At 43.8% G+C, this 21467-nt stretch overlaps 1 protein-coding gene across 8 annotated transcripts in view; it reads right to left on the bottom strand.

The window, feature by feature from the left end:
• Positions 1-21467, bottom strand: part of TBC1D14 (TBC1 domain family member 14) — a 114959-nt gene that overhangs the window by 6627 nt on the left and 86865 nt on the right. For all 8 annotated transcript variants that reach the window (XM_075930778.1, XM_075930776.1, XM_075930780.1 and 5 more), the window contains 7 exons: positions 17240-17357; positions 15424-15530; positions 13123-13203; positions 12022-12116; positions 11105-11176; positions 9415-9543; positions 4012-4121 (listed from right to left, as the gene is read on the bottom strand). In XM_075930778.1, the coding sequence (XP_075786893.1) occupies positions 4012-4121; positions 9415-9543; positions 11105-11176; positions 12022-12116; positions 13123-13203; positions 15424-15530; positions 17240-17357 (712 nt within the window). The remainder of the gene's footprint in view (positions 1-4011; positions 4122-9414; positions 9544-11104; positions 11177-12021; positions 12117-13122; positions 13204-15423; positions 15531-17239; positions 17358-21467) is intronic.

The following is a 21467-nucleotide window of genomic DNA, read 5'->3' as shown; positions in this document are numbered from 1 at the left end:
TAATGGACATACAATCCGTAAAAAGAGGGTGTGTAGGGGGGAGGGGGAGATTCAATATACAAAACTGCCCAAGTGCCATTAGACATGCCTCACAAGTTTTCTCCACTGCATTCCCCTGCCCAACTCCTTTTGTCTTTTCCCACGCTAATTTTCAGCTTTAATTCCAGGGATCTTATGCCATGTATTTCCCAATGTTTGACTCTGCTCCTCTCAACATATGAGCAGTAATGAAATAGGGAGCTTATGTAGTTTGTACCAGTTGCCTTGGAAGAAATAGGTCTTCAGGTGGGATTTGAGTAAAGAGAGTAGTATGGTTTTGATATCCAACTCAGAGGAAGATGATGTTTGACTGCAGGCATGCTGCGCAATGTGATCGACACAACTGATGGAACACAAGGGCTGAAAAGATCTCATTACCAGAAATGAAGGTAAGGGCACAGTGTTTCATCTTGAGGGTGATCACAAGAAGCATGAACTAATGCAACGGAGAAGAGGAAGCAGTTGGTAGGTTTGAAAAAGGACAAACAGATGGGCCAAGAGGATTACTTTAGACAGAGGCTGTATTTTGAATAGGGCCTGAATGGGGCATCATAGGTGTTTAGGTGGCTAGAGAGGAAGCAGTTCTAGTCATGATAGCAGATGGAGGCTTCAACAACAGCTTTAGTTACGTGACCTAGCTTAGATTGACTCTTACTTATGTCCTGCAGGAAGGAACTGCACAATTTGGACATGCCCATGGAAGAAAGAGGCACCGAAGGTTAACCCCAGGTCTGATTGACCAGGAAAACAGTTGTATTCAACAGTGACACAGAAAATGGAACTGGGGAGAATTCTGGAATTCAGGTTACCCTGAGTTTAAAGAGATAGCAAGATCCACAGCATAGGATATATGAAAGGAGAGACAAATGTGTCAATCATAGGCAAAAGATGGGACGTTTCAAACTGCATGAACAGACAATGTGCCAGACAAGAGGCTACAGAAAGAAAAGTATAAGAGAGAACCTGTTCTTGGTTACCGAACCACATCCCCACTAGCCTCCAAGGGCCTACAGGCTAAGTTCCCTCTAGGGTGTGTGCCTGGCTCAGGCACACAAGGAATTTGAAGTTCACCCACCTCCTGAGCAGAGCCGTGCAGTAGTAATCACCTTCCTGGAAGGTAAGCTGCTGGTGGTGGGCTCAGTAGGAGGAGGAGGAGGGGGCAGCTGCTCCTGGAGTGGGCTGCATGGTGGGCAGCTGCTCTGTGTGCTCCAGCTGCTCCAGCAGCCCAGGCCATGTGACAGGGCTCTGCCCTTTAGGTTTGGAGCTACGGCCAGGACTGCGCGGTGGCTGGCTGACGGCTCTGGCAACCAGGACTACGTGGCTGCTCGGAGCTGCATGTTGGGCTGGCTGCTTTGGTGGCCCAGACCACATGGAAGGGTGCTGCTCTGGTGGTCAGGGCTGCCCCATTGGTGGGCCATGTGGCAGGGGTGCTGCAGCTGGAGTAGGGGCCACAGTGAGGCTGTCTTTACTACGGCAGCCTCACTGCAGCCCCAGTTCCAGGTCCAGCAGGCGCCACATAGTAGGGCGGCATGGCAGACAGCTGCCCTACATCTCCCCACATACAAGTGTCCATCCCAATCCTTCATAGTTTAATTTTAACTAAACTTTCAGCTCTTTGCAGCAGGGAGCACATATTTTATCGCCTGCTAAGCACCCAGAATGTTTATAGAGATGAATAATGAGCAGCTTTCCGTGTACAGGTCCCAGCACGTGCCATTCTTGCACACTTGTGATTAGTACTGCAGGGATGCACGCACCACTACCTTGTGTGGATGAGCACATCTAAACACTGCTGCTGGCAGGCACAAGAGACAGAAGGTGATGAACGTACACACAAGTGAATGTTTGTGCAAAGCTGGGCATGCACAAGAGGCAACTGGGGGAATACCTTTAGTCAAGGTGGCCCCATGTGACCTAGTCTGGCAAGGAGATCTTCACAGCTACCTTGGGATGTCTTTTGAACCCTTTCCATGTGTGACTAGAGGTAAGTCAGGCAATGCCAATACCCAGGGTGACATAGCCAGAGGGTGAGGGGCAACTGAGTACAGGTGTTGCTGGCCTCTGGGCAAGGGGGGGAGGGGCAGTGCGGCACAGCATGCTAGAAGTGCAGGAGGGTTGGAGCACAGCTGGGAGGAAAGTGCAGGGATTGGGGTGAAGGGGGCACTGTGCAGAAGTTAGGGACAGAGAGGGCACAATGAAGGGTTAATGGTAAAGAGTGCACAGCTTGAGGTTGTAGGGGCACATGGATGCAGGAACGGGTGGGAGTGAAAGCAACCAATCAACTACCTGATAAGCATATGGTTATCGGATAGTCGAACAGTAAATTGACTAGTTGCTTTCCCACCTTGCTGCCTCAGAGAGAGAGAGAGAGAGAGAGAGAGAGAGAGAGAGAGAGAGAGAGAGAGAGAGGTGCAGAAACAGGGGGAGGGGGGAAAGAGAGGGAGGAGTAGGGGTTGGTGCTCGGAGGATAGGGGAGGCAGAGGTTTATCGGGGAAATCATCTGATTCCCAGCTTGCACCCTATCCCAGATGCTGGCCTCTGCTTTTAAAATATATTAAAAGCTTTGCAGCTCTTAATACATTAAAAAGGCAGAGCCACAGTGGGGTTAGCTCCCAGGGCAAAGAACTAACTCTGTTGCAGCTGTGCAGTTTCCCCCCTTATCAAGTAATCGAGTAGTCAATGGAAATTCCATTGACTACAGGCAGTCCCCGAGTTACGCGGATCCGACTTATGTCGGATCCGCAGTTACGAACGGGGCACTTCCTCTCCCTGGTCTCGAGCAGACCAGGGAGAGGAAGCAAAGCGGCGGCGGAACGCGCGGCCAGCTCTGCTCCCCCCCCCCCCCCCCCGTCTGCAGACCAGGGGGAGGGGGAGCAGAGCAGAGCAGAGCGGCGGAACGCACAAGAAACCAACTGAAAGGAATCTATCGTTAAGGCTGAAATATAAAACAGGATCAACCATTGGCAGAAATGTCTCTATGTAATTTGACCATATTTGAATGCTAATATAGTTGTGGCCATTAATGAAATTTCAGCTCCATCCAAACCTAAACCTGCTGTTCTGAAGTCAACATGCTACCAAAATGCTACGAAGTGCAGCCTCATATTCAGAGATTCAAATCCAACTCCTATCTTCACCCCGAAATTTGAAGGGGTTCCAGGTTTGCAGTCCATTTCCAGTCAAAAGGCACTAACTCAGAATAAGGACTAACTGAAGGCAATTTCACATTTCGAAAAAACTTTCAACTGCCAGAAATCAAGAGATACTCTTCTATTCTTTCCTAGCCAAAATGTGTCCCTTCTATATGTCTACTTTTAACTTGTCTGTACCAACTACTGGCAGAGTTCAGTCTAAATATTATTTGTGTTCATACACACACTACAGTTAATACTGGGTTAATTATTCTGCAAACTAACGATAATTGACCCAACTAGACACAGGCCTAAGACAGCCCATTTGTCCTCTTGTAACCATTGATACAAAAACACCAGGTCTGTGCAACCTGTTTTTCTGGTTCTCCTTTCTTCCCGTTTGGTGCAGAAAACCGCATGCCGCACCTACTCATGTGCTGTTCTATATGCATATCTCCCGGATTTTCCTAGAATGTGCATTCAACTGTGCAGTAGATATGTGGAGCAAACTCTGACGCGCAGCTGTTCCATGAAATTACACTGATGCATCAATGCAACTCAGATATGAGTATTATAAAAAGCTTAGATGAACTTCATAAACTGCTCACAGAAATATGCTTCTACTTACAGTGTGGGCAAGAGTGTTTCAATTTTAACATTAAAAACTAGATTTTAACAGTGGACAGTTTTGAAACAAAGTTTTCTGTTGAAATCAAAGTACTTAAACAGAAATGCTGACTAACCCTTACCAATGTTGTTAATTGTTATCTATTATATAAACACGTATACGATGTTAACAGTATATAAAATTTATAATTATACAGTACTTCAACAGTCTTACCAATCAATAAGATAGATGTCAGGAGTCAAATTATTTTTTTTGAAGTGAGCAAATAACTTTGGCAGATTTTCTTCAAAGAATACCTCAAATGCTGCAAAATAGGTCAACATCTGGGGAAAAAGAAAAATCATTAGGTATCATTTGACCTTTATTTTCTAATGAAGTTCTAAGGATCTTAATTTCAGGACTGCTTCTTGAAACAGGCATAAAACAATATGAATGATACACCATAAAGCATGCAGGCAAATGTTTATAGTTCCTTTCTGTATATCCTCCTAAAAGCAATTCAATGGAAGAAATAATTGTTTTGGATTTTGGCCAGTTTCCTTTTGGGAAGGAAAATGCCAGCAGGGGAAATAAGCAATTTACTAGCTATTGCACTTGAATGTAATGGAAGATTATCTATGTCAGACATAGAAAGACATCTACATCTATATTTTAGACTGAGTGTCTGTCTGCAAGTCCATTTGTTCAAGAATTCCTCCTAAAGGGTTTACAGTGCTGGGGAGGTGGGGCAGGCGCACCATAGTGGCCAGAGGGCAAATTGGAAGGGGGAAGGCCCATGCTAGATGGGACCCCCCCCCTGCCCTGAGCCCCTCCTCACCCCCCAACTTTGAGTCTTGCATCCCCACACACACACTGCCAACCTCCTGCCCTAAAGGACTGGAGCAACGCCAACGTCGGTAAATCTGCTAGTTACTGTATAAACAGAAAGCACCCTTAAGTCACAATAATAATTATCTTAGACTGAATGAATTGCATCCAATAAGTTCAGGTGGGAAGCTAAGAAGCTTTTAAACCTTACTAGAAAGTAAATAATGCTAAGTTATACTCTTACAGCTTTCACTCATAGCATTCACAGTAAGCCTTGTTTGCATTTTATAGGAGGGGAAACAAAAAAAACTGAAGGCCACTCTACAAATCAATATCACAGATGAGAAGAGAAATCAGGTTTCACTCCCAGTGCAATGCCCTACTAGGTCTTTAAGAGAAGGACAGAAATGACAGTGAAATGTGTGATTAAAAGATAACTGTTAACGAGTTTAAAAAAATTGCTCTTCTCTTGTTCTTTCCTCATTGTGCCTTCTCTCAAGCCTACTGGCTCAGCCAGGTTTTCCCCACCACGATTAATGTATTTTTGGTTAGAATATGCACCAAAACTAAAATGGGAAGGAAAGGCTGAAATTCTCTCAATACAAATACACCCGTTTTGGTGAGAACAAGAGTCCTGCTGGTATGAATTAAGTGGACAGATGGAAGAATGGAAGTGAGTCCATGTTTGTTTGTTCTTTAAGTCCCCTTGAACTATTTGACAGACCCATTTTCTTCACTTTTTAATACACCCCACCCTTGCCCATATACATTATGGTGCTTTTCTGTTTCAACTGACTGGAGTGTTAGGCAAACAGCTAGAAAACTGAGCCAAAGAGCACAGTGATTGCATGGCACAGAATAATTATACAATAATTGTGTAAAAACACTGCATTCAATGTGTCATTGAGGAAAATCTATATAGTGAACCTGCAAATCAGAACTAGAGTGCAAGGAATTCCCTAACGAGAGGAAAACTGTCCAGGTATTCCTGTAGCTGGCTGCGAGCGAGTGCTCTCTCCCCCCCCCCAATTTCACAGCCATGAAAAACATGTCATGGACTCAGAAATAAGCCCTTTCAGTGAAATCTGCTTACCCCTGTGACTCCCACCCAGGCTCAGCGACCTGGGCTGTGGACTGCCATCCCCCTGCACAGCTCCTGCAGAGCTCAGGGTACTGTTGTCCCTCTCCCAATCCCAGCAGCTCCTGCCAGAGCTGGGTGCACCCAGGCTCCAGCCAGGACCTTTGGGCTTCCACACACTGCAGCTTCTGCCCAGGCTCAGGGACTTGAGGTGGAGGCTGCCACCCTGTGTGGCTCCAGCTGGGACTTAGGGCTTCTGCATCCCCACCACTCCTGCCTCAGGCTATATCTAGACTACAGGGTTTTTGCAGGATACCTCCAGTAACCTGCAAAAACCCCTCCGCATCCAAGCAATACGTTTGCTCTTCCACTTTTTTTTTTTTTGTGTGGAAGAGCTAACATGCTCTTTCAGGGAGCCCTGTATATCTTGTTTCACAAGGCATAAGGGCTCTGCTGAAAGAGGAGGCTTTTCCGTCATTTGGCTCCGTCTAGAGAGGGCCAGCTGGTGGAAAAGCCTCTTCCGGGGGGGAGGGGGAGAGGAGAAAGAATGGAAAAAGCTACACAAAATTTGGAGCACATTTTGCATAGCTTTTTCTGCAAAAACGCTGCAGTCTCGTCCTAGCCTCAGACTCCAGGCTTCTGCCTCCTCTGCCATGTCTCCCACCCAGGCTTGGGGCTGCTCTCCACTGCCATGGCTCCACCTGGGGCTCAGGATGCCCAATCTCTGGTCTTCATCCTCCATAGCACATGCTAGGCTTTGGAGCTTCCAACCTGTGGCTCCTGCTAGTGCCCCTATTTTCAAGTTGGCCAGGGCCCCTGGGCACAGGCCCATGCATTAACACACTACAGGCCCAGACTAGCATCTGGGATCCCCTAATTGGGGTGCGCCCAGCAGCACTGGGAAGATCAGATCTACTTTCAGCTCCAAGAACCTCTTTCAGCTGCAGGAGGTGGGCTCTGAAGACAGCACAGATATGAGTATGTTGACCCTGCAGCCCCCACTGTTTCAGGAGCAACATACAAGAGCTTTGGGACCCCTTTCAATTCCCCTTTGGATGCAGACCCCCAACTGTTACACCACCAAGATGTCAGATGTAAACATTTGAAATTTACTCATTTTAAGACCTTGTGAACATGAAATTGACCAAAGCGAAATGGGAATTTGGTAGGGTCCTACCTATACTGCAATGTTAAAAAAAAAATCTACATGGAAGTTATGTAATGCATTGTCCAGTCCTAGCTTCTATACTCTCTCAATGTTTAGATGTTAAAGCCAGTGCATACTAACCCTTTCAATCGCACAGCATTCCAGATATTGCATTTAACGGAAAACACAATGGTCTGAAAAAGTTGGTGCTCTATTCATTAGACAGCCATACTAAAATTGAAATAGTAGAAGGCTATTTTATCTTGATTCTGAGGATTAATTGGTAGGTGTTTTTAAATTGTATGTCACATTATAGTTTTATGGCATGTTTCAAAAACACAGCTTGGATGTATAATTATTTATAAACCAGAATAAAATGAAGCCCTGAAATGAATACGTAAACAGACTCATCAAGTAATAAGATTCAAAAAAGCAATTATTCAACAAGCTACAAAAAAAGCAATTGAACTACTAGAAATACTAATTGGGGATGTCAACATGAAGATAACTACACAATTAACTGATAAGTTTAGGCTTATCGGTTGATCTTGTCAACTACACACACATCCCTCTCCCCCCCCCCCCCCCCGCCCTTGCTGAGGCAGAGGCAGTAAGGGGGGAGAAGCAGGAGCCAGAGTCAGAGCCCGTGAGGACCGGATCCACCCCTGTGCTGCCACTTCTGATAGAAAAGCAGCAGCATGGGGGAGAGGGGTGCGCGGCTGGAGTCAATATACACAGGGAGCCAGCTTCCAAGCAGCATCCCCGCACATGCTGGCTCACGGACCCACCTACCCCCACCCTTGCTACCGCCTACAGAAGCAGGGAGGAAGGAAGGAGCCGGTGCTGGAGAGAGCCAGTTTCCCCAGTACCAGCTCCGTGGTGCCGTTTGTCCCACACACATGCTGCTGCCTCTCTGAAGCAACAGTGCAGCGGGGGGAGGGGAGGATGTCAAGAAGCAGTCTCCATCTGTGGCAGCCCGGGCTCGCTGTGGAGAAAGGCTGCTTCGCAGCAGCAAGGCCTACCCATGCGGCGGGGCCTGAGTTCCCTGAAGACAGAGGCTGCTCCAGCATCCCATAGAGCAGTCCCTGTCCACATGGAGCTCAAGCCCCCTGTAGACAGGGGCTGCTCCCACCCCACGCTGCTACTGTATCAGAGGCAGCAGCGCAGGGCAGCAGGCAGAAGCCAATTAGTGCAAGAAACTGTTTTTCAAACTGGCTCCCCTCGGGGAATGGCACCTGCCTGCCACCTAGCACTGCTGTCTCTGATAGAGATGCAGCAGTGCAGGGTGGCAGGGGACTCCTTGGGAGTGAGGCCAGGAGGGCATTGGCTGCTGGCCCCATGCCAAGGGACTATTGAATAGTCGTGTAACTGCTAAAATTTCATGTGGTAACACAGCTATTCAATTACATGATACGTAACCTCCCTAGTACTAATAGTGCTATGGCCATAAACTGAACATTTCAGTTTTCTAAACTATATGGAAGAATGTGTGAATATAGGGATACAGAAAGAGAAATGGGAAATCCGCTATAAGTCACCCCAATATACATCCGTTTGCTGTAAGTCCAAGTTTTTTGGAACGTATCTTGGACTTAAAGCAAGGACGGCTTGTAGTACATATGTTGAGTTCTCATTTTGTCAATCAAGATTTATTGAATTTCTCTTGTATCAATGAATCTCATTTACCTTGGAAGAAGCGTAGTATCAGCTCATTGTACCTAGGGCTCTACCAAATTCACAGCCATGCAAAACACGTCATGGAACACTCCCATGACATCTGGCCTTGTGTGTGCTTTTACCCTATACTATACAGATTTCAGACAGGAAACCAGCACTTCTCAAATTCGTGGTTCTGACCCAAAAGGGAGTTGTGTGTGTGAGGGGGGAGGCGGGGGGGGGGGGGTCACAAAACTATTTTGGGAGGGTCACAGTATTGCCATCCTTACTTGTGAACTGCCTTCAGAGCTGGGCAACCGGAAAGCAGTGGTTGTAATGTTGGCCAGATGCCCAGCTCACGAGAAAAGCTACAGCAGATCAGTAAGAGCAACTGCAAGGAGAATGAAGTTTTAGGATTTTGTTATTTTCCCCCACATAGTGTGTTGTACATGCTAACTGGCAATTTCAAAGGAACCTTAGGAAATAAGGAATTGATTGCCTAATTCCCTTAGCCAGCTGCCACAGCAAAACTATGAGAAAGAGAAATGGGAAACCTGCTTCTCACTGTAAAGCATCAACAGTTTATTTTTAGCAAACTATTACCATGGGATAAGAAGTGCCTTCCAATCCATTTTTGTAAGGCTGTTAAATTGGTCTGGGCTCCCACCTACAATAGATGCATTAAATCAATGCACCTAGAATAATCATGCTCATAATAATCTCTGAATATTGCACAGTACTGGGCAGCTAGAGAATTTCATTCAGTTTCCCCTTTCAGTACATTTTATTTTTTAATGTGGCTTTAAAATTAGATGTTATAGAACTTCTAATTCCAAACTATGAACTCTCTCTGAAGTGCTGTCTTGTTCTTGACCAGATCAGATCTTCATTATAAACACAAAGGGATTAGAGTTTCCTGTATACTTACAAGGCCATGGTCCACTCGAAAAAATGCCATCTGACACGGTTTATTCAAAAGATTAGAAAAAGCAATGAAGGCATCTGCAGTATCCAAATTCAAGATCAATACTGCAGCTATGAATGACATGCCCTGAACCTAAAAAAAGAAGATAGTTACTGGTGAATAACCTATTTTTGCAGGAATGTTGCCTCTTCGCAATTATATTGTATGATGCACCAGTGAGTTCTCTCTCCTTCTGAGATAGCCTGTGCATGGTCCACTTGCAGGATGCTGGGTTGTTAACATGCTTCAGATGTGGCATGTTACCTGAGTCCAGGGCCAGTTTAACATCTATTTCCATACCTTCTTCCCTTTGTGGGTTTTTCATTCATTTATTGGCAGCATGAAGTGCTAGAGGTAATTTTGCTAACATATATAAAGCCAGTATACTTATAAGCTTGTCTACATTTATCCACAACAGCTGGGCTGTACATTTTAATGCATGTTGCACATTAACTAGCCTACGTGGATCCTGCTAGTACATATTAATACTACTCATGTAATCCTGTTTCAAACAGTAGTTTTTAAATGTGTACTAGGGAACTTGTAATGCACCAACAAGGTCCACCCCCATAAGAATTTACACCCAGCTGGCATGGATTAAGGCACGTTGTATTTGAACACTATGCTGCCTAACATTTCCTCCTTTTTAAGTTTCTGATCTGTCCAACTGATATATCTTATCCTGATTTGCCTGACACTGAAGTAAAAAATTGTCTCTGCTGTCCCTTTTCAGAGATACGCAACAGAACTGATGCTTGATTCATGGACCAGGCCTTCTCAGTGAGGAAAGCTTGGAGGCCCCGCACTGCCAATCCAAGTAGGTATGAGACATGAAGGCCCTGCAAAGGATTGGAGGAATGGACATCTTGCAGATACTTAGAACAGGCCTCCAAGAACAGAGGAGCATGAGCCATACCATATACATGATGTTATCTGTGTATCATGTTCTTCTCCAGTTCCTCAGGAACCAGATCAGCCAAAATCCACAGAAACAATTACTGAAACATCAAAAATATACTAACTGACAAATGAGGAAAAAGAAATTGTTTGGGTATTGCCACCTCCTCCACTTCCACCCAGCCAAAAATATCTAATGCACACCCAGACTAAATGCCATGGAAAAAGAACTGAATTAAACAGTTGGGGCCATGCAGTCATTTTATAACCTGCACTCTGACTGTTCAGTGATGCAAGGGAGCTTATGCAGCCCCAATGGGCACTGCTTTAATAGAATGTTCCAGAAGCTTTGCAGCACCAGGGCACACAACCTAGAAATGTGAACACAGAGGCCATCTTGAAGACCAGATGTATTTTTAACAAGCTGTCACCTCAATAAGGTGCACTGAAACACAGTATGTGGTTCAAAGGAGTGACTTAACCAGATGGCTTATATTTCAATTTTTATTCAGCGCACACTTGTGCCCTAGAATTTTTTGAAGTCTTATCTCTACTTCATTACAACATTAAAATCTAGCAGTGTAACAGCAAAACTTAACAGTGCACATATCCCTTAATATAATGTTCTGTATAAAAATATACCACAATACAATGAAAATACACAGCAAAACCCACAAATCCTCACAATCATTTTAAGCAGTCTTGCAAATGACTTTAGAAATGCTCCCACATAATTACAACACGTAACTTCACTTACATAGCCAACATCGGGTCTGTAACATGTATAGGCTCCTAAAATACTGTGCAACATGTCATGGTAAGGACCTCCCTATAATGAAAAATTAAAAATGAATCATTCAATTTCACAATGCATGAAAGCTGTGTAGAAGATTTAGGTTATGTCTACAGAGCAAAGAAAAACCAAGCCTGGCCTGTACTAGCTAACCTGGGCTCAGGCTGTGGGGCTGCTTAGTCCTGCGTAGACTTCTGGGCTTGCAAGATCCTGCAGCCTGGACTCCAGGCTGTGCCCAGAAGTTCACACAATAATGAAACAGCCCAGATGCCCAAACCCTATTACACCTAGGCAGCTGGCATGGGCCAGCTGTAGATTTTTCTTGCATGTGTAGACATACCTTTAGACACATATTCCATTAATTTTATTAAAAGATGTGTCCAAATCCTCTAGACAGGCTTTGAAAATTTTAAGTTCATTCAACTTTTATATGGAACGCATCATTGTAATGTCACAAAGGAACATCTTCCCATGGCTTTTTCAGTACAAGGAAGATAAACACCAATCAAGTTAGTTTAACTCTATAGCAAGAAGAGCCTTAGCATATTAAGATTTCCATTAAAAATACCATAAATTAATCTCAAGTCCTGGGAAGTGCTACAAGTTTCCATATATTAAAAATTAGCAGTCTTAGGCTCTGCTGAAATCCTTTACATTTGTCACTGAGGAACACAAGACATGAATTTTACCACAAACTACTGATAGATAGATTAGATAGATAGATGCATTTAAATACCAACATGCAAGTTTGCACTACAGATTTTTTCTACAAACATTTGGAACTCAATACATTTATTTCAGTGAAGACTTTAAAAAAAATGTATTTACTATTCAAGTGTACACTGCAAAATAGTGTGTGATTAAAACCTAAAATAACTTACTTGCTGGAAAATACAGAGATTAGGAAATGTTCTAGAAATATCCAGTTTTATTAATTCCAGACTTGCTTCCCTGTCTGCTGCAGAAAATCCAACATCTGCATAAATCAAAATAAAATTACTGTGTTTAACACACATGCACAGTTGTGCCTTATCCTCCAATTGTACGTCCAATTTTGTACATTCAATTTGGCATTTTATTTATACTTACAGATAAATAGTATTGTAATATTCCTCCAGCAACTTAAATTTTAAGTAAAGAAAACATGCACCTACAACATGACCTCCCCCAACCAGTGTCCAAACATTCCTATCCGGGTTTTGTCTGTCCTCCTCAGTATCATCATCAAGTTTATCTGCTGCCTTTTTTTTAGTGAAGGCAAGTTGCTTCTATCTTACACTTACATTAACCACATGTTGATATCAACTCTGAATAATGAATAGTAAAGAAAGCTAAAAAACCATATTTGATACCATCCCTGTATCTCTGCTCAGCACCGCTCCTTAATGAGGTGATCATTTTAGCAGATTAAATATCCTATTTCAAGGACCCTGATTTTTTTTCCTCTTTCTTTGCACCCAGCCAACTGGAAAATCTCAACATGCTGAGTCTGAGCAACAGGCTTGCAGCTCTCTCATGGGTGAGCCAATAAGAAAGTAACTTGCTACTACTCAAGTTTCAAAGAATTTAGATCCTCAAACAGAGAAAGTGAAAGTAACATCTTAAGATGTTACAACACCAAGCCTAAAATATTTATTTATTTTCTCTCTCTCACACACACACCCCCTAAAAATCTTTCAGCTATCGGTAAAAGGAGGTTTTGCAAAACCATTTTTTAAATTACAGACAACTGAATTTAAAGATACTTTAAAGAGGAAAATAATGTCAATAACAGCATGCAAGAAATTAAGACTTCCTATAAAAACTTGTGCAGCTTAACCAACCATTTTCCCACACCTAAAACAGTGAATTTTCTTCTAGCTTTTTAATCTGTATTATTTTAGTTTTAAAATTTAGGAATTATTTTAACCCACTACCTCCTTTTGTAATGAAGAGGAAGTTACCACACAACACAGAATTATATTTTACAAAATAAAATGTACCTTCACAATCTCCTTCAGAGCCTCCTATGCTAAGTGATCGCCACCTCTCTTTGGCACGAGCCAAGCAAATATCATAGAGTTCTGAAAAACAAGTACTATTTTAAATCTATTTTCAATTACTGAGTACATGTCAGCATGCTAACAATCCATCCCCTTCGTAAGAAAAAATAAAGCAAAACACTAATTGAATTTTAGGTAAGACAGACAGCTGGAAGATTTGTTTCACTGGGATATAATTTTGACGTAAGTTGTAGCCTATAGGCCCTAACTTGCTTGCCTATAGAGATATAGATTTATTATTTCTTTATGGTTTTGATTATATGCTTTATTATAAGAGGTTATAGTAAGTTTATAGTGGCAGTTTAGTTGTAACACAAGGGACTTACAGGCCACATCTTATATGTTGGCCTAAAGCAAAGCTAGCATTCACGTGCCTGGGACCTTTTGATCTAGATAGCAAAGTCAATGCTCATATATTCAGGACATTTCACCTAGATAATAAGGATGTGATAATGTACACATGTAAACAGGTAACTGATGAGCCTGGGCAACAAACCTCGGTGCCAACTCTGCCCACATATATACACCAGCAACACCATCACAGGACCTAACCAGATCAGCCATACTGTCACTGGTACGTTCTCCTGCACATCCACCAATGTAATATATGCCATCATGTGCCAACAATGCCCCACTGCTATATCCATCGGCCAAACAGGACAGTCCCTACGTAAAAGAATCAATGGACACAAATCTGATATTAGGAATGGCAACATACAAAAACCTGTAGGGGAACACTTCAATCTTCCTGGACACACAATTGCAGATCTAAAAGTAGCCATCCTGCAGCAAAAAAACTTCAGGACCAGACTTCAAAGAGAAACTGCTGAGCTACAGTTCATCTTTAAGTTTGACACAATCAACTCTGGATTAAACAAAGACTGTGAATGGCTTGCTAACTACAAAAGCAGCTTCTGTTCTCTTGGAATTCACACCTCCAGATCAGTTGCTAGAAGTGGGCCTCATCCTCCTTGATTGGATCCACCTGGTCATCTCCAGCCTGATCCTGGCCTGCATATTTATTCCTGCCTCTGGAAATTTCCACTACATGCATCTGACGAAGTGGGTCTTTGCCCACGAAAGCTTATGCTCCTACACTTCAGTTAGTCTATAAGGTGCCACAGGACTCCTCGTCGCTTGGGCTCATCAGTTAACTTTCACTATTCCATGCAGCACCACAAGCACTGCCTCTCACCTGCCTCCCATACAGAGGCAGCAGCCTGGCTCCACCTCTTCTGTCTGTCCCCGCGTGTAAATGTGTAACAGCAGAAAAATTCAACAGTTACAATTTACCAAAATAAGCACATTTTAACATCCCTACTAGAAAACAACCTTCAGTGGGCATAGGGGCGGCTTCCAAGAATACCCTCAAACTTAGCAGGTACATCATTACTTGGAAAAACCTGAAATAACCAGTTAAGATGAGATTGAATAATTGGCTAGGACAGGAACAACAAATGTGATAGACAACCACAAAATGCCCATCCATGGTAACGAATTGACGTATATGAGAATAAGTTGAGATCAATGATATGTTGACCTATAGGAAAAAGACTTCACCGTTAGTAAGGTGAGGAAATACTAATAAGGGGAAAAGGAAACATCCCCTACTGAATATGTATCAAATATAATATCAGTGTAACATAGTATAAAAATGACATCTCAGCCTAGGGGCAGTAGGAGAAAATACTGAAAAAACAACTTAGTACAACATCAAGGAAATGGAGACTAATGTATTACTGCTATTATCACTAAAGAACATGTGGGAAAGAGGACTAATTCCGTACCAGGTTTAATTTCCAAATCAGTTACTCCTTCACTCACACTTGCTTTATTCTGAAGTGAGAAACTTAGTGTGTGTACATCCATAGTCACTACATAATTCACAGTAATTACATGAAATATCACATTTTCTATTGAAACTGAAATGGGGCTAATGCTGAACATTTTTACTTGACATCAAAGCAGTCCACAGCAATATTTCAGAACTATGACACAGACTCAGCAGCAGAAGAAAAAATCCTAGAACACCCTCAAAATTAAATACTACATTCAGCAAAAGGAAGATTTTATGCACTGTGGAAAAGAACACGTGGTATCCATTAATGAAAGCAAAGTACAACTGACCGTGACTTTGTCATTTCCCCAAATTTTGACATGTTCTAACTGAATGGAAGTATCTGCTAATGGGTTATTTATTTGAGTGCCTCAAAATGCAGAGGGAATACAAATCAGCCTCACCATGAGTGATATTTAACTCGTTGCCGATTGCCAAGCTCCAGACTTTGCCCCTCACGCTTGGAGGAATACCCTGCCACCACAATTCTCGAACTTTACGAGAGCAGCACCTGTTTAAAATAAAACATTCTACTGAACTATAGGTAGGAGAAGGTATTTTAAAGGCGGATGCAAAATTCAGGTCTACATGTATATCAGCCTGCCATAGACCAACTCCCACCCTGCCACGCCCAGAAATCAAACAAGGATTGTGCAGCATTTATTCATGCTTGTGTACTGTCTATAACGCTTAGAACTTTGTTGTACTACCACCTTCTTCCTCAAACTAAAGCTTTTGATTGGAACACTGTTAGCAGTCTATCACTCTGTATGAGCCAATGAGACAAAGACAGAGGGGGCGGGGAGAGGAAAGGATCAAGAAAAAAAAAAATGTTGTACCAGAATTTCCCCAGGAGTAAAAGTTCCATTCAGGAATCACTGTCAGTCAAAGGGAAATGAAACAGTTAAAACCCTTAAAAAGGTCAACTGTTGAATGTAGCTGCTGTTGTTTTTAGTCATGTTAATTACCTGTACACATCTTTTTAAAAGTGTTAGCTGTGAAAAGAGGGGTTTGGGTTTGTTTGTTTGTTTTTTAACTACTGCTTTCCCTATTTCTCTTTTTCCCCCCTACTTGTTTGGCATACACAGTGTATCACACCATAAATGTAAGAGGCTTAATATTGTTATATTTGTGCAGACATCTGAGAATTCACCATCAAACCCCCAAGCAGTCAAGAAGAACCAGGTCCTGACAAATGGATGTCTAAGTGCTATGTTTTCTAGTATTAGCAGAGGTCCGAGTCACCAACCACTCCCGGATCTTAGATTATTTCTGAACATCACTGCTGTATGTGACATGCCAAAAAGGTTTGAAGAAATGGACAAGAAGTTTCAGAAACTCACTACTTTTCATTAAGAGCAGTAAGGGAAAAGTAGTCATTGTGATGAAGCACATGTCTGAAACATGGATTTTATTCTACATGCAAGTGAGACCATAAATTAACACGCTCAAGGCAGTTTAAATTATATTGCTATATACAATTAGGCTGTTGTTTTGTTGTTTTGGCAAAGTCAAATGAAGCCGCGATTTAAATGATCGCGGCTTCATTTAAATTTACATGGCTGCCGCGCTGAGCCGACAAACAGCTGATCAGCTGTTTGTCCGCTCAGCGCGCTAGTCTGGACGCTCCCCTGCCGACATCAAAGCCCTTTGTCGGCAGCCCCGTTATTCCTTGTGGGACGAGGTTTACCGGGGCTGCCAACAAAGGGCTTTGATGTCGGCAGGGGAGCGTCCAGACTAGCGCGCTGAGCGGACAAACAGCTGATCAGCTGTTTGTCGGCTCAGCGCGGCAGCCATGTAAATTTAAATGAAGCCGCGATCATTTAAATCGCGGCTTCATTTGACTTTGCCAAAACAACAAATCTACATAGCTCCGCCAACGGAGCCATGTAGTTTAGACGTACCCTTAGAGTCAGGAAATGGATGGCTACATAGCTCTATGTAATAGGAAGTTATGCACATAGTTATGTTCAGTCTAATTGTCTAATTTGTGAAACTATTAGATGTAACAAGCAAATGGAATTAACAAAATTCCACCACTTTGGCCGCCCCACCTGAATGCCTTCTTAAACAGGACAATTCCTTTTGCAAGTCACCTTTGACTGCAATACACAGCTTCTGGAATTGTTTATTTGAAATAAAGTAATCTTGACTAATACCATAACTTTTCAGGGTACAGAAAATTACTTTTAAACACAATATAAACATGCTGTGTCTTACATAGTTTCCCAGTTGGGTAAGATTTCATTGTTCCAAATTAAAACTGCATTGCCAATACTTTCTTCTAGTCTACATCGTTCTTCCAGTTGCTTCTTTCTCCTCTGGGCTTCTTTAAGCTCTGAAAAAAGAAAATTACATAGTTAAAGGTATACTTAAAAAGGTAAGAGCCATTAAATACTTCAATCATGGCTAGAACCATTTTAACCTGTATATGCCTGAAATCACAGTCTCCTATTCAAGCAATTCCAAAGGGCATCCTGGACATTTTACAATTTTCTATATGACACCAATAATGTTGTGTGTGAACACAGTTCAAAACTGAACTACACATTAGTATTATATTGGATAAACTGGATGAAACAGGAGAGAATTAATGGAATATAGAGTCTTTCAACCTCTGAGTTACCAATTCAAATCTGAACAAGTTCGGTAACAACTGAAAGTTATCACCTGATAGCCTCTGTGGAATAAGAGAAACCTGCTTTTACTGGTAATCTCAAAGGCAAAGGACTGTACAGATAATATATCTGATTGTGCTCTTGTTCCTACAGGTGGTCTTCCAGGGAGATGATTTAGGCATATTGTTAGGGCATACACAAATCTTCCTATTGCTGAATCCTATGCTGAACTTACTTCGTGGTTCACTAGAAACTTTCAGTCTGTAAGACTGACACTGTAGCATCTTCTTTAAGGAACATTACCATTTATTTCATTTACCAAAGCTAATGCCTAGTGCTCTTGTTCATGTAACGCTTCCCATATACCAATATGCCATTAAATGCATCTTGATCCTTCATTCTTTATGCATTTAAAACTATTATTGGACTGAAACCTTTAATAGACTGTAAAGTGCTTAGGGCACAGGTTCCATCTCTATATAAATATATCAAAAGGACACTACTGCTACATAGGAAATAACTGGGATTTGTCCACTGTGAATCAAATATACATGATGACCTTGAGTAGTTCAAAGTTGTTGGCTTTTTGTTTTGTTTTGTTTTAAGTATATAGCAGGAGCACTGCCTAAACAGAAATCACATAATGATATCTTAGGTCTTGTAATGTTTATTTTGAAATAATTGTTCTGTGATCCTATCTATACTAGTTATCACTTTCCTATTACACATTAAAGTAGCAAGTTCTTATCTTCCCCCAGTTTCATTGTTTTCTTACACATTTTACCATTCCAGGTCTCAAAGAACAGATAAGAAGTCACCTTGCAGAACAATGCATTATACCTGAGGGAATTCTGCGCCACTGTGCATGTACAGAATTCATGTACTCCACAGAAAGTCTGCCAGGATGGCACTAAATAACAAGTTTTGCCCACCAGGACTACTGTAGTGCCAGAAGAGAGGGCAGCTAGCTCAGCCAGACACAGAGAGGGGAGGAGAAGGGGTGAGGCTTTGAATTTCTCACCAAGGCCCACCCATGGGGCTAAATCACAATGCATGAGCTATGGGGGGAGGGGATGGACAGACCAGGGCACAATCTGGGGTTCAGAAAAGTTAGTGAGGGGAAAAGATGCTATGGGAGTTAATGGGCTGACAGTACTGAGGCAGGGGCTGGAAGAGAGTGGGGGATGTAGGGCCACCAGGAGTAAAGGTGAAGGGCCACACAGTATCAGGACAGATGTGCCTGACTGAATGAGAGACTAGGGAATCAGTGTGAGTGAAGGCTCCCTAACAATCCCTTCCCCCCCTAAAAAAAAAAAAAAAAAAAAAAAAAAGAAAAACTGTTCCTACTTCTCACTCCCACACCCAACAACCCTCTAAGTTCACTCCCAGGCTCTTTTCCAGAAACTACTTCCCTCTCCATCAGTTCCTCTGTTATCCCTGACCTCCACAAGCCTTTGCACTGTTTCTAAGGGGTGCAGAAAATATTTTCTGTATTGTAGCTGTGGCAAGACTGGGCTAAGCCCCCAGGTCCTGCATTTTTCGGTGGGACCTTTGCGTATGTGTCAGAGGCTCACAGTGTCCCTACCACTGCCGAAAAGGCAAGGGTACCCTGCTCCAAGAGCCCTTTTCATCAGCGGCCAATCAGGGGTTTGTAGGTCAGGCCCTCCGATAGTCTAAGGGTCCTTCTTTCCTTGCTGGCAGCCCACCAGCCAGGAGGTGGTTGGGGGGGAACCCAGAACCACCCACTTGCTCTGGGTTCTGGCCCAGGGCCCTATGCAGTAGCCCCAAGTGGGGGTGAGACTTGACTCTTGCCCCACTGAATAGCAGCCCCTCCCCGGGTACCTCCTCCCTGGCATCTGGGAACAGGCCCTCTTAAGCTTGCTGCCTTCCAGGTTTGTCTTCTGCTTAGCCTCTCCTCTGGTCCATCCCTTTTCTTCTCCCCCTACCTTGCCAGAGGGAAGGTTTTTATTGTGTGCCCATAGGCCTTAACTGGTGGCAGGTGTTCTAATCAGCCTTCCTTTCAGGCTGACTCCAGATGGGCTTCAGGAGTCCTAATGGCTGAGCCAGAGTCTCTGGAAGCCTACTTGGGGAACATAAACCCACATACCCAACTACCTATGTACCTGCCTTCCACCAAGCTTCTGCAGCCCCCTGTTTTCGGGCTGCAACATATTTTAAATTAATTATTATTCAAAGTTCTGTGTGAATAAGTCTATTAAGGAATCTATATCAGAAATCCACTTCTTGACTTTGTATTGTTAAAGACCTACTTGCTGACATACAGGCAGTCCCCGAGTTACGAGTTACGAACAGGGTTTGCTGCCTGTCTCCCTGGTCTGCTGGAGACCAGCAGACCAGGGAGACGGGAAGCAAAGCCTCTGAGGACGCCGGCAGCGGGACAGCCGCGGCGCGTCTGGGCTGTCCGCTGCCCGCGTGCTCCCCGGCTTTGCTCCCCGTCTCCCTGGTCTGGGGAGATGTGGAGCAAAGCCGCGGAGCACGCGGGCAGCGGACAGCCCAGACGCACCGCGGCTGTCCCGCTGCCGGCATGCTCCGCAACTTTGCTCCGCTTTGCTCCCCGTCTCCCTGGTCTGCTGGTCTCCAGCAGACCAGGGAGACGCCTGTGGTAGAGCAACTGGGGCGCTGCTGGTTGGTCCCGCAGCACCGCTCTGGGCGCTACTGGACCAGCCCGGCAGCACCCCAGCTGCTCTGCCCCAGGCGTCCTGATTCAGCCGCTGCTGGTCAGTTTCAGCAGCGGCTGAATCAGGACGCCTGGGGCAGAGCAGCTGGGGTGCTGGTGGATTGGTCCAGTAGCGCCGAGGAGTGGCGCTACTGGAGCAACCCAGCAGCACCCCAGCTGCTCTGCCCCAGGCGTCCCCAAGTCAGCCGCTGCTGAAACTGACCAGCGCAGACTACAGGAAGCCCGAGGCAGAGTTGCTCTGCCCCGGGCTTCCTTGAATCAACCGCTGATCAGTTTCAGCAGCAGCTGACTTGGGGACGCCTGGGGTTCTTAAGTTGAATCTGTGTGTACGTCGGAACTGGCGTCCAGATTCAGCCTGTTGAAACTGATCAGAGGTTGATTCCAGGAAGCCTGGGGCAGAGCAACTCTGCCTCGGGCTTCCTGTAGTCAGCCGCTGGTCAGTTTGACTGCCTGTACTTTGAAAGAAATTACCAAATAATTGAAATTGGAGTGATCATACTGTGTTTTGATAAATAATATATGCATAATCATGAAGATTTTAAAAATAGTGTGCGCAGAATTTCCTCAGAAGTAATGCATTTATTATCAGGGCTGAAGAGAAGAAATGGAGTTGGAAGGGCTAGAGAGAAAAATGCCTCAATCTTTAGCTGGGGGTGAAAAACATGCATTTATTTGGCTCTTTACAGTGTAGGAGTGCTTGAATGATAAGATAACCTGGATGGCATATTTGTGCTCAAGGGGCAAAAACTGCTTACGGCACATGTATAGAGAAGAGAGGAGCAACACTCCCTTGTATTATTGTCTGAGAAATGGACACAGTGATATAATGCTGCATGATGAGCACTGACAAAGGAAAGAAGATTAGGTTAACTACTAGACACAAGACACTCAAAAACTCTACAGTAAACACTTAGAGTAGAAGATTAAGAGCAGGCAGCAAGCAGATTCTTGGCCTAGATGTGGTCCTAGGCGTGCTGTCCAGCAGATGGGACATTATCTCCAAGAAAATCTTAAACAACAAATAATCTAGTAGCGCCTAAAAGACTAACACAACATGTAGATGTTATCATGAGCTTTCGTGGGCAAAGCCCCCTTCTTCAGATGACCAGAGTGTTGGAAGTCCAGATCCAAG

Source organism: Pelodiscus sinensis, chromosome 5 (genome assembly GCF_049634645.1).
Source record: "Pelodiscus sinensis isolate JC-2024 chromosome 5, ASM4963464v1, whole genome shotgun sequence".
Taxonomy (NCBI): Eukaryota; Metazoa; Chordata; order Testudines; family Trionychidae; genus Pelodiscus; species Pelodiscus sinensis.
This window is presented reverse-complemented; position numbering and strand designations above follow the sequence as displayed.